Here is a 14,072-nt window from a genome sequence, read left to right on the forward strand (position 1 = left end):
TATAAGCGAAGCAACTCCATAATCAAGTCCTAAAAATGTAAGTATGTCCATAAACATTATCCTGTATCAAGCAGTTTTTCAACATATTTACTTACAATTTTGCTTCGACTCGTATAAATTTATATTCTGATTATTCAGTTCTGACACTATATAAGTGTTAATGTCTGTTTGTCCTACCGTTTCAGTGCTTCGCTTTTATGGATGTTGTCATCCTTGTTGTAAAATAAAGACTTTGAATAACCTATATTAATTATTCCAGTTTCGGCTTTAAAACCGATCAACATCTGATGGACTAGAACCGGTTCTAAGCCATACTGACAAAGCATGTATCGTTTCGTTATTTGAAAATAAAAATCATAAAATTAATACCAGTTTTGTAAGTTCTGGTTTTCGGATCCTCAGGGCTTACAAAACTAGTTTAAATCTTAATCCTTTTTATTTTAATATTAGCAGAAAGCTGTCTATATAAATAAGATACGATAATTAACTATTGTACTACTGAAGAACAGGAAAAAAACAAATTACACACAAATATAAAGTACAACCAGATAATTTCACTTGGTTGTTGAATGTTACTCTTTTTAGCATGTGTAGACCAAGAATGTACACACGAAAAAAAAGGGATAAGACAATGAACGACAGATTGCTATACACAACCCTTCTGTAGATTAAAGTTATTGGAGAACACTGCTGGATTGTACCAACCAATCAATCTATAATACAAAGTAGAAAGATGTCTGTCTGTTTGTCTGTCTGTTTGTCTGTCTGTCTGTTTGTTTGTAGCGAAAGATCTCGCTAACCGCTGAACCGATCGGGTTCTCCTTTACAGGGTAGCTTTTTATAGGTCCCGGGAAGGTTTATAACTATTTTCTAGGGGGGTGGGACACCCCTAACCCCAACCAAAAAAAACACGAAAAATTAGTTTGATAAAACCTCTTGGGGCAAAGCCCCTAGAGGCTAGGGGCGAAGCCACTAGTATCTAATAATTTAAGTTCTTAAAGTTTAGAAGCCACCGAATGATAGAACGTTGGGGACCAGTATAATTTACCAGTGATCAATTGGGATACCACTATGGCCGATAAATTGATGTGCATCTCTAATGACATTATGCATTTTACCCTTTCTTAATGAGTCGACTAATCAAAATTCAATAAAGGTCCCCAAAGTTGTTAAACCAGCGAATAATAAAATATCATTATAAATTGTGGGGACAGGTTTAAAAAGCAGCCCAATGTTAACTCTCTCCTTAATAATTTAAATTATAATCTAAAAAAAAGTATTAACTATGAGTTTCAGGTCCCCTTCCTTTCTAAAAAGATAGGGTTTGAAAGATGAAGATAGGATATTGCACAGAATTAATTCTTTACTTTGATGATACAAGAAATTGACTATCTCTGATTCTCTTAATTAATTCTATTTGTCAGTCCACACAAAGGATATATAATATGTGGATATATTGACAGGGGAAAATGTAGCGTCAATTTAGATTGCTTAAATTAACCTCATTTTTAGTCAGTTTTTTTTTCATCCAGTAGAAAGGGAGGGGATGGGGTAAAGGGGTTGGATACTTTAGCCATTGGAGAAAACTACTTTATCAGAGTACATAAAAATCTGGTGCATCATCCAAGTTATAATATGTATATCTATTGTCCACACCACCATCATTTATTTACATCACATTTACAAGGCACCAGGAAGGGAGGGGACATTGGACTGCAAATTACACAGGTACCCAACGTTTCAAAACACAAATACTTTGAGTATTCTTATCAAACTTTGATTGGTCAGTTCCAAACTAGTACTATATAAAATTTTCAAAGCAATTCAAAGTTTAAAAACTAATTTTATATTGAGATTTTTATCTTCACAAAAACAGACAGACAGACGGATTGATTGATAGACAATCGGCCGAGTTGCAACTAAGAGCCAAATCAGTTTAATTATTACCGAATTATTAGACAGGCAGACAGACGGACGGATAGACAGATGGATTGACTGATGGACAGACAGATGGACAGATGAATGGACAGACGGATGGACAAACGGATGGGAAGACAGACATTAGTGGCAAAAATACAAATGATAAGAATAAGAATAAGGTTAGTAACTTAAACAAAAGCGTAGTCAAAAGAAGCAGACGAACAGAGGCAAAAATTAGAAAATCAAAAAGTTAGAGTAGTTCTACTTTTAATGACCAATGTAATTTTTATTATCAGTCAATTATATTTGTAAATACCATTGTTTTTTAACAAAGTTTTCATTGTTAATTTTTCCATTAAATCATTTTTCCCCATTTTTTAAAACATTCAAAATATTTCCACCGTTTTTACCACGCTGCCCCTTTTCCATGGAAATTGTAAAATTTAAATTCAGTGTTTGTTTCAGCTATATATAACATACATTGGATCTAATGCAGTTCTTAATTATGATTATCTCCAAAAATCAAGGAAATGTAATGGCTGCTAACTGTCAAATGGAACAACGTATAGATTATGTTCGCACACAATATTAACCAATAAAAGAATCTACAAATTATCCGGTATAGTCAATTTTGGACAGTTAGCTCGCAGTGCACATAAATACTCAAAAAAGACTTATCTTATGTGTTTTTTTGATCTGTGACACATTTCATGTTTTTCATTGGATCTTGGCTATTTCATATATTCTATAGACCTTAATACATAGCATTTATGTTCAGCTGTTTGGCAGCCTGCAGCCTTTATAGATTTTTGAAGATAATAGATATAAGAAACATTTTACTGTAAATTGCACTAGATCCCATACATTCTTCAACTTTTAAAGTGATCAAGAACCTTTTCTCAAAAATAATAATTTTAATCCAAATCTTGAAATACACTAATTTACCATCATATAAGCTACAGATATAGTATAAGATATTATATTTTTATTATTTTTTTCGAATCATAATTACAAATACCATTTGGTACAATTATGACAAAAATACATAAAAAGGAATATTAATACATTAAAGCTTGTTTTAATTAATTCTAAGAACCTGGTTTGAAGTTTTGATTCTGAAAATTTGAGTTTTATCTTACAGTAATCATTATTTTGTAATTCTTCAAAATTCATAAAAAGTCCTAAATTAAATGTTTTAATTTCTTTATATTTGAGCCTTAACTTAATTTATTTACATTAATCAATATTTATATTGAAGCAGAAAATTAAACTTTTGAAATTTACTTCACAATCACTTTAACTGTTTATCTTGCATCTATTGTTACATTTCTCCTTTGAAACAAAATTGTTATTGTTTCCTCCGCAACCAGACCAAGTAAATCTAAAATTAGAAAGGTTTAATTAATAAATATAGAAAGTCTAGATACTCTATCACTTGATTGGACCAATAGAAAAATAGTAAAGGATCTATCTGACACCATTATTGGTTAGAAATAGTAAATTATGTAGGACTAATGTGATTGAACCAAATGGGATATAAATTATAAATCAAAACTTTGTCTGTTAACTAAAGTAAAATTATAGAAGGGAAATAATCTATATGTATCTCGTCCACAGGGATGGGAAATATAAACACAGCCGAGTCCTTACATAAGAACAGAATGCAATTTGCTAGCAGACGAAAAGGATCTCCACCACTTGGGCCAGGTAGTTGTCTGGTTAAAACATCTGTACAGATGCATTTATTGTCTACGGGTAATTAATCTTTTGTTTAATTAGTAATTAGACTCAACATTGAAGAATTATATTTAGATTCTTTCAATTCTATTTATTTTGGTATCTACCTCCTTTAATTTTCATTTGCAGTTCACGATAGAATAGTTATTTATCGAACCGCATTTTATACAGCTTTCCGCAGTGTTTAAAATAAAAAGTTATAAGACAAAAAATAGTTTTAATAGCCCTGATTTTAATTTTGATATTCATGGAAAATTATGTGTAATAGGATATACATGATTTTTCCGTATGGCTGAGAACCGGCTATAATTCTGAGGATTTTAATCCGTTTCGAAGCCATACTGATAAGTAATCAAAATAAAACTGAGAATTAATGCAACAAAATCATTTATACCATAATTCTAGTGAATTTAACTTTGATTTATTTTGCGTTTTAGAATTTGAATGTCTTCAAATGTTTTCAATTGGCGGAGAAATTTGTTAAACATTTTTGTTTTTAATAAATTTATATAGCTTGTATTAAAACAAAAAAATAATCCAATATTTATAAAAATTTTCTATTAGCAAAGATTTGCCCTCGTACTCGTACTTTCAATGACTACTGATTTTCTGCCACTCTTAGTTGCCATAAAAACATTATTAAACATTAATCATATAAAAGGCAGGCATACAGAAATGTATTTTCAGTGTATATCAAAGCTTGTCAGCCGCATTTTTTCAATACTAAACTGCAGCAGAATTTTTTTTACTAAACACCATGCGAGATTTTTTTATTGCGGCTGAAAATAGCCGCTGCTGCCTTTTAAATATTTTCAATCTGCAGTCCAACCACTTCTTGTGAATATCTCAGGGCTCGGCATCCGCGTCTAATTCTCAAATTTAAGCCAATATGAACGTTTTAAAATTATTTAATGAAAAGAGCAATTATCATATTTGGGTCAAGTTTAGACATCTAGTTGATTTCAAAAAATTCATAAAGATTATTTCCTTAAGGCTAATAGGCGAATGCCGAGCCCTGGAATATCCCAAAAATGTGCGCTTACCGAGTTATAGTGTATATCTGTGTAAAAATAGACTTACATATTTGTATCTTATTATTAATTCATCTGATACAAGAAATACGAAAATATAGTCACAGATACCTAGTAGACCAAGACTGTACACACGTATTGCAATTCCATATACTTCTTATTGTATAATTATTTTCTCGTATTTATTCGAATCCGGTGGATAGGAACCGGTATTATATCCAGCTTTCTACGAATATAAAAATGTACAATCATAAGAAGATTCTATATCCGCGGAAAGCCGTTTATAATACGATGCGAGAAATAACTATTCTCGGGGTTTAGAATTAGTCAAAAAAAGTTTTTATAAAATATTTGTAAAAATGTACTGTACAAATTAGGACCCAAAATTTGCCTGTCACCGAAAAATATTCATAGATGCGTATGAATGAAAACAGTACACTTATTAATGCTTCTCATTGAAAAGCAACTATATATTTATTATGTTTGTCAGTCTTTATGCCCTAAGAGGGAAATCAAAGATATGCCTCTGGAATGTTTTGTGAATATTCCTGTCATGAAAAAGCAACTATACCCTTCATATGAATCACTGTTTCCGTCTGTCTGTTTAGCTGCATAGTAAGGAAATAAATGTTAATGTTATTTTAAAATTAAATTACACCTGATAATTTACACAAAAAAATAAAATGTCCTTCTTACATAGCAAATAAGCAATATTGATTTTAAACCTAAGGACAGACGGACAGACTAACAGCCTAGTTGTATAGTAACTGAGCTACTAAAATTGTCGTAAAATGTCCTACCAATAAATATCCTCAATACTTACTTGACACACTCTCCAAGGTCTGTACTCCATCTGTATCTGTCCGATGTATCATCACAAATTGTTGATTTGTTTTTCATAAACGGGGGTGTATATTAATTTTTAGACATTGTCTTATCCACTCAGATCCTAAATACTTACTTAACACATTCTCCTTGCTCAGTACTCCATCTGTATCTGTCCAGAGTATCATCACAAATTGTTGATTTGTTTATCATAATTGGGGGCTGTAAATAAATTTTTCGACCATTGTCTTATACCCTAAGATCCTAAATACTTACTTGACACACTCTCCAAGATCTGTACTCCATCTGTATCTGTCCAGTGTATCATCACAATCACCTGAAAAAATAGATATAATAAACGTGGATATTATGACAGGGGAAATTTTGTCGTCAATTTAAGTTCCTACTTTAGTCTTTATTTATTGGTCATTCTTTATTCCAGTAGGATTGGTAGGGATGGGGTAAAAGAGTTGGATGGATGGTTATCGTTATATTAGCTACCTGGAAGGACAATTTTATTAGAGAAGGCGAAAATATGTTGCAAAATCAAAGTAATTATATATCGATTTATGAAAGCAAGAGCAATTATGCCCATAAAAGGTACTAGAAATTAAGAGTTGAATGATTGAAACCAAAATTAAACTGTTTGTTAAAATAAAACTAGAAAAAATCAGCGACTTTAATACAGAGACTAGATTTAGTACTTAGAGTCCATTCTTTATTATAGTTGAGGGATGGTTTACCGATTATCAAGATCTTTCAGAAACACATCCTGACAGATAGACATCCAGTTACTTTTATATTATAGAAATAATTTACCCTGGTCTTCTGGTAGAGAACAAAGATTTTCTGCTCCTCTTCTGCTTATATCAACTCTTATATCCTAAATAAATAAAAATGTAATATTTAATCTTAACCCATTAGTGCCGAGCGCCACTTTTATGGGCCGATCGAGCTGTAAGTTTCAGGGAAGCTTTATAATGGTCAAAACGGAATTCGTATTTTTTTGTTTTGCTCTAGTGGCGTGCACAGGAAAGTTGCAAAAAAACCCGGTTCGGCTTGGCCATAAATACCAACCAGGCATTAACACCCGTTTTTGGTGCTTTCCCCCAGTTTTAAAACCCGGTTGACCTGTATAAACCCGGTTATTTTGACCAAAAATCGAAAAATGTAATTTTTGAACGCCAAAAGTGAGATGAACACTTTTTAGAACTTTGATACGATCCGTAATTGAAAACTACACAACCTCATGTAATCTAAAGAGCTACAAGTATAATACGAAGCGATTTATTTCAAATTTAGTGTTTCGGCTATAGGTGCCGCCGTTTTCGGGTAAAAAAACCCGTTGCTCGAAGTTTTAAAAGACACACACTACAAAAAAAGAACATATAAAATTTGGGTGTTACATATCAGAAAACGAGCATAAAACTATTGGGTGACACCTATAGAGATTACTAGGGTTATTAGGGTGGCTCAAACTCTTACTAATGACGTAAACTGTTATTTTTATTGGTTGAAAAGTTAAAACCGGGTAATAAAAACCGAAACCGAGCCGGGTTTTAAAATTTTCGGGTATTTATGGCCAAGCCGAACCGGGTCATAATAGGGCGTAAAAAAACGATAAAAAAATCATATAAAAAATTATAATTTGAATAAAACGAATTCACAAATAGATGTACTTGTCAATAAACATTAGATTTCACAAAAAAAATCAGCGACTTTACTATAAAAACAAAAAAGTTAGAAGGGGTATTTTGAATTTTCATGATTTTCAAATTTTGTTGAGCTATACCAGCAAACGGAAGTAAGCTAAACTGCCTGCTCCAGGGGGAAATGAAAGTCAGGGTAGTAGAGGGGGGATTCATTCTGAGAATGATGCAATTATGAAGCCGGAAACCGGTTTTTATTCCATTTTTCGGAACCGGGTTTTGATGCCCGGTTCGGCACTAATGGGTTAATTTAGATATTTTAATTTGTCCGACTGTCTTTCTGTCCCTAAGATTTTATGACTAAAGAACAGGGCTCGCCATTTCTCTGGCCAAATGAGCATAAACTCTATAACTCACATTTATCTTTTTAGCTATTCTTTGTTTGTGGATTATAGTTATTTATCGCATCGTATTATATAGTTGATATAGATACTAAAATGAAATAAATTGAAATAGAAACCAATTTTTTTGGGACTACTCCCGGGATAACAAAACTGGTATTAACTTTATGATAATTAATTAAATATTTGTGGACAACTTTCTGTAATACAATGATATATTTGATTTTTAAGTATTGCTGAGAACCGGATCTATTCCTGTGAATATAATCGGTTTTAAAACCATACTGAGGTGAATTCATAAAAAAATTTGCCTCACTAAAATCAGTGAGACTCACTAAAAATTTTGAGGGGATAATTTTGCCGCAATAAAATTTTAGTGGGGCAAACTGATTTTAGTGAGGCAAAAGTTTTCACCTCTGGAAATATTTTTACCTGATTGCCAAAAAGAGGATCAGCACTTGAAGTTTCACTAGATCTTGATCGTTCGTTTACTTGATCTAAATAAAACAAGGATGATATCATTCATAAATAGAGTCAAAAGTGAACACAAAAGCTTTATATAAGATACATGAACAAAAGCTTTGTTACGGAAATTCATAAAAATGAAGGCAAAACTACCTTGAAAGCATTTTCTTTGACAGTCGATTTCAGTGAAGAAATTGTTGGCATTACCAGCACATCCTCCATACTCAAATCTGAACAAGGTTTATATTATGAAGTAAAAGAAAAGAGGAGGCATCCGCATGAGCTATATGTGACTCTACCCATGGGGAGGGGACCCTATGCCGACTTTTGACTGGGCTTTTGAATAACAGCCAATAGCTTCGGAAATATTAACACAGACAAGTCGCTACAAAAGAGCTTAAAGCAATTTGCTATCAGGCAAAAATGGTCTCCACCACTTAAGCCAGGTAGTTGTGTAGTGTATAAATCTTTAATTATACATTTATTTTGATATATAAAAATGTAATTGATTTATGCAAAAAAATTGACCAATACAAAATATTTCTTCTGTAATGCAAAAATTGCGATGGTACAAGCACTTTGGAATTTTTAAGAGCCCCCTTATGGAGGTCAAAAATTCATTGCATAATCATCATTGGCTTCATGGTTTATTGAGAATTGTCCAATTTGTAGAAGTTTTTTGATGTTTTTTTTTGTGATTTCCCAGGCTAGGAACGAGATATTTTGAAACAGACAAAAGTTCCCGATTCTACTCCTCAAGGCCTTTCCTGGGATCACCATGAAGCCATAGTTTTGATGCAATGAATTTTTTACCTCCATAAGGGGGGGGGGGGGGCTCAAAATTTCAAAGTGCTTGTACCATCGCAATTTTTGGCTAATTTCAGGTTTATATTGACACACTAGAATTGAAATTTTGTAAAAATCATTAAAATTGGTATGGTACAAAAGCCTTAAAAAAGCACTAAAACAGGTTTTTTTGCACATTTGAAAAACTTTGCAGTGCTTGTACCGTCGCAATTTTTGCATTACAGAAGAAATATTTTGCATGGTTCATTTTTTTGCATAAATCTACCATATTTTGGCTGAGGACAAAAATTTTAACAATTTTTTTCAAATCCGGGACAGGCTAATATATATATAGCATAATTATATAAGTGTTCCTGTCTATCCTTCTGACTGTCTAAAATTCAGATATTTCAATAACAGTAGGTTATAAATGTAAAAAAAATACTGATCCAAAACAAATGCAGAAGTTTTGTGATTTTATGAAAGAAAAAAAATTAATATAGACATACAAATAAAAAAACCTTTAACCTCTACCATTCTTCCTCTAATTGTAAGGACTTAGAAAAATAAGGAAAAAAAGGGGGGGGGGGGAATCACCTCTTTTAAAGCTACTTTTTATTATATTTTCTGAATTTCCTAGAGTCTAGAGCTGCAGTTACAGATTAGGCTTAATTACTAAACGAAGTAAATTTCTCAAATATCAGCAATTTGATGCAAATCATAAGTTAATTTTCCCCAAATTTTCTCTTGAACACTGACCCCCCCCCTCCCCACCTACCCTTTTTGTATTAGTTATACTTAGTTTTTTTCTATGTCTAACCATGTGCGGGGAACACTAACCCTACGGTGCGCTGCCTTGCCCAATTTAAACTAACCTAACCTTAAGGTAATAATCAAACAAAAATGGGGTGTTCTGTGCTCGATTTGGCACCTTGAGGTAAATCGCCGCCCCAAAGCTTTATCAGAATATTTTATCAAAATCAAAATGTTGTGGAAATTTGATCCTTTTAATTGCGATCTAGCCTTGCAGAGATGGGATTAATTTGATATTAATTCAGGGATTTTAAGGGATAAGACAATAAACAAAAATTTATACACATCTCTAAAAATGATAAACAAAATTACCCTTTTTGTAGATTAAAATAATTGACACTACTACTTGGAACAAACAATCAAAATGTAATAAAAGTTCCCATAGCTTAAAAACTTTGGGTATTCGTGTAATTTACAATTTAATGTCTCCTCCCTTTTCAAATTTTTGATAAACTAATACAAATCATGATTATCAAACATTATGTAATTCTAACATATAAAATTGATAGGAAAGGAAAGTTATCAATTCAAAACACCCATCAGACAATCAACCCTTCATCGCAAAGAATGTAGGAGTAATACAAAGATCAATAAATTGATATTTAAAAACAAAAATAAAAACACTGATACACAAAATTACCCTCTTTGTATTTTACTATTAATGGCTAAAAACTAAAAATTGTGGGGTATAGTCCCTTTCGTGGCAACGCCACTTATAGCATAGTTTTACAGACAATATTTAAAAAATATTAAATTAAGAAATAAAACCAGTTTTATAAGCCCCGAGTGACTAAAGTTTTTATCTTACAATTTTAATTTCAATATACCCGAAAAGCTGTTTATAATACGATGCAATAATCAACTATTAATTTACCTTTTACATTCACCATTTTCATAATAATATCTGGTAAGCCTTTCATTGCATGGTCCTTAATAAAGATAAATATATTAAAAATCATCGAGTAAAAATATGTGTTCAGCGGTTAGCGACATCCTTCGCTACAAACAAACAGACAAACACACAAACAGACAGACATCGTTCTACTTTGTATTATAGATATTTTCTTTCGTAGTATGAACGCAGGACTTACGGTCAAAGTAAAAAATCATTACTCTCTCTTAAATAGATCACATCTCCCCCATAACATTATTGGCAGACAGAAAAAAATAATTACAAAGTAGTTGTGCTACTTGAAATAGCCTAGAACCTGAGTCTGGTGGGTGGAGACAGCGTGAAACATCAATTTCATATGTCTGTACAACTGGTAACAGGTTCATCCTGGTCACAAATAATTTTTAACCTTCTAAATGTAATATTGCAAGTGGGTCTAAATACATAATTATACCAAAAAATAATTTGGTTAGTACCATGCATTGAGATGCTAGAAATGTAAATAATAAAATCCGAACTGTTCCTTATTTTGAGAAAATGCGATGATAGGCACATTTTATTAACTTAAGCGAATATATGGCGCAACATCCGAATAGTTTATAAGTTTGAGAGGTAAAAGTTCCTTGGTAAAGGAGCACTGAGTTCTTTGGTGGCCAGATGAGCAGGTCTGGGCTTGTCCAAGGGTACATGACAGGCTGACCTACACTGCTCCAGTGACAAGAAATTGTTGTTGTTACCCTAAATAATGGATAAAGTATACATGGATATAATGTCCAGGAGAACATGACAGTCTGACCTACACTGCTCCAGCGAAAAGAAATTGTTGTTGTTACCCTAAATAATGGATAAAGTATACATGGATATAATGTCCAGGAGAACATGACAGTCTGACCTACACTGCTCCAGCGAAAAGAAATTGTTGTTGTTACCCTAAATAATGGATAAAGTATACATGGATATAATGTCCAGGAGTACATGACAGGCTGACCTACACTGCTCCAGCAAAAAGAAATTGTTGTTGCTACACTAAATAATGAAGTATACATGGATATATTGTCCTGGGGTACATGACAGGCTGACCTACACTGCTCCAGCGACAAGAAATTGTTGTTGTTACCCTAAATAATGGATATAGTTTACATGGATATAATATCCAAGGGTACGTGAAAGGTTGACCTACACAGCTCCAGTGACAAAAAAATGCTATTTTTACCCTAAATAATGGATATAATAGACATGGATATATAGACAGTCTGTTAGTTGTTACTATATAATAAAAGTAAAATATTACCTGACACCCACCCCAGGGAAATTCTATACAGTCCTTCTCTTTACCCAGGTAATACCATCTCATTATCTGAAAAGTAATATAACTAAATGTTTATTGTTTATCCAATATACATTTAAAATGTTTCTAATACAGATATAGTAATGGCCTAACGCGTCGAGATAGATAACAAGAATGACAACATCCATAAGTAGCAAAGCACTTAAAATTTAAATATATTTAATTTAAACGTTTGAAACAAATTTTTGAAGTATCAATAATTTTTAATTTTAAATTTTTAAAGGACAATAACCAAATTATACCCTCATGTAGATTTTAATTATTAGGAGAAAAGTTTGAAAACTAACATGAACCAACCAATCAATATTTCTTAATATTACCCAACATTGTAAGACAACAAATGTTAGTTTAAAGTCCATTAGTTCTTTTATCCTTAAAAAACCCCTAGAGACCAAACTACAAATGAGATAATCTTTCTAATTTCTAAGTTTTAAAATGTTGTGACAAAGGCCTTGAGTTTGGTATTCCTTGTGTGTTACGTAACCTTTTTAATCACAGACATCCAGTACACTAATAATGTGTGCAAGTTTATAAAGAACATGGGTAAATAAGCACTTAATTATTCAAGGAGGAAGGGGACATTGGATTGTTTATTAAACTAGTTCCCAAAGTTTTACAACTTTGGGGACTTGGTTTTCATCCCTAATTGTAATCTTGAGAAGGGGCAATTTGTGTATCATCATTTGTGATGTACGTCAATTTATTGGCCATAGTCTTTTCCCTTTAGATACCTTTAATTGTCCCGGATATTATTGTATGAAAAAGTTGAAATAATTGAAAATATTAGTAAAACTCACATGTACAAAATATATTCTGTACAATATTGGACGCTGAATTAGCTCCCCTCTCTTTTGTTCAATGCTTGTTAATATTCTTAATACTAGTTGCCTTGCAAGCCTTCTCTAACAGGCTTGTGCCAAGTATTCTTACTATGATTCTTATGATGAACAGGAACATTTTTTTTAAGCAGAGCATCTCTAATATAATGTCTTGAAATGTAAATATGTCCATAGTAAGTATCCTTAATTCAAGCAATCTTGACACCAAATTATATTCTATTTCATCAAGTGTTTATGTGGTATTCGGCAACCGTGAGCCATGCCTATGGCAACCCTGACCTGGGTTCGGGGAAGGGCCGAGTGCCCTCCCCCGAGTCCTGGGGAAGGGGTCTGCCGACCCCCTCCCTATGCCTAAAATTAATGATAGATTCTGACAGCCTTATTATGGTTAAGCTGTATTGTTAATTCCCCCCACCCTTTCCAGGGATGGGGGATCATTATTGCCCAAACTGACTATTGTATATGTATTATATTGATTCTGTTTATGATTACTTATTCCAATCTGTGTATTTATTGTTTGTTGTATATAACTTTAGTAAACCTTAGACCCTGAATAAAGGAACAACTGAATAGACTCTGTTTATTATTTAGTGATTGCTAGAGAAGCGTAGCTTCTCTATATGTGTCCACGTCTGTTCGCACTGCCGTAGTCATTTGAACTCTGGTGTCTGCCATTTAACCTAGGCGGATACCACAACTTTTGGTGACAGCTGTGTGAGATTACGGCAAACCACAAGTGTAGAGCAGACGCGCAGCTGAGGCTAAGGTACTCCCAGCAGTGAAACTGGCAAAACTGACACAAGCAACCTGAATTACCCACCCTGGATAGCAAGGTCTAACTCTGTATCCGGCAGTTGTGGAAGCGAAACCTAGCGAAAGACCACTAAGTGTGGCGGAACCCGAGCTGAGGAGAGTAGCGAAATCGGACGAGAGACTGCGGAGAGCAGCGAAACTTGACGGAGAACCGCGAGAAGCGCCGACATCTAACGGAGGATTGAGCGCTCAAGGGCTGAAACAGGCCTGCGGACGGGCTGAAACAGGCCAAATAAGTGCAAACGGCTGAAAATAGGCCCACATTTACTGCAAGAGATAGCAGGATCCGAACCAGCGGCGCTGCAGGAAGGGACATTCCCTGCCGCCACCAGCCGGATTCGGATACACGGCGCTGCAGGACGGGACATTCCCTGCCGCCGACAGGCTGAAACAAGCCAAATAGCTGCGAGCTGTGAGCGAAAATACGAGTGTAGTGTACCAAGCAGAAGAAAAAACTACGTTAACTCCAAGTATCCTGAGAGGCTACAGCGCAGCCACCCATCTAGAAAAACAGATATTATATCAAATTTTAGGGATTACCACCCTAGTGTGA

The 14,072-nt window shown here is 33.5% G+C and overlaps 1 protein-coding gene across 2 annotated transcripts in view; it reads right to left on the bottom strand.

Annotated features, from left to right (window-relative positions):
• Window positions 1–2,897: 2,897 nt before the first annotated feature.
• LOC145312280 (carboxypeptidase inhibitor SmCI-like) overlaps window positions 2,898–14,072 on the bottom strand; it is a 34,772-nt gene continuing 23,597 nt past the window's right edge. Inside the window, exons 5-14 of one of the 2 annotated variants that reach the window (XM_080151521.1) lie at window positions 11,811–11,876; window positions 11,600–11,637; window positions 11,140–11,219; window positions 10,836–10,904; window positions 10,502–10,556; window positions 8,182–8,258; window positions 7,996–8,060; window positions 6,333–6,396; window positions 5,790–5,850; window positions 2,898–3,301 (exon numbers count right to left, since the gene is read on the bottom strand). In XM_080151521.1, the coding sequence (XP_080007647.1) occupies window positions 3,217–3,301; window positions 5,790–5,850; window positions 6,333–6,396; window positions 7,996–8,060; window positions 8,182–8,258; window positions 10,502–10,556; window positions 10,836–10,904; window positions 11,140–11,219; window positions 11,600–11,637; window positions 11,811–11,876 (660 nt within the window). In that variant the 3' untranslated portion in view covers window positions 2,898–3,216. Of the gene's footprint in view, window positions 3,302–5,789; window positions 5,851–6,332; window positions 6,397–7,995; window positions 8,061–8,181; window positions 8,259–10,501; window positions 10,557–10,835; window positions 10,905–11,139; window positions 11,258–11,599; window positions 11,638–11,810; window positions 11,877–14,072 lie in introns of both variants that reach the window. The other variant, XM_080151520.1, reaches the window with a different exon arrangement.

The sequence above is a fragment of the Acartia tonsa genome, chromosome 2 (assembly GCF_053477335.1).
Source record: "Acartia tonsa isolate MP-2025a chromosome 2, ASM5347733v1, whole genome shotgun sequence".
NCBI classification, from domain to species: Eukaryota; Metazoa; Arthropoda; class Copepoda; order Calanoida; family Acartiidae; genus Acartia; species Acartia tonsa.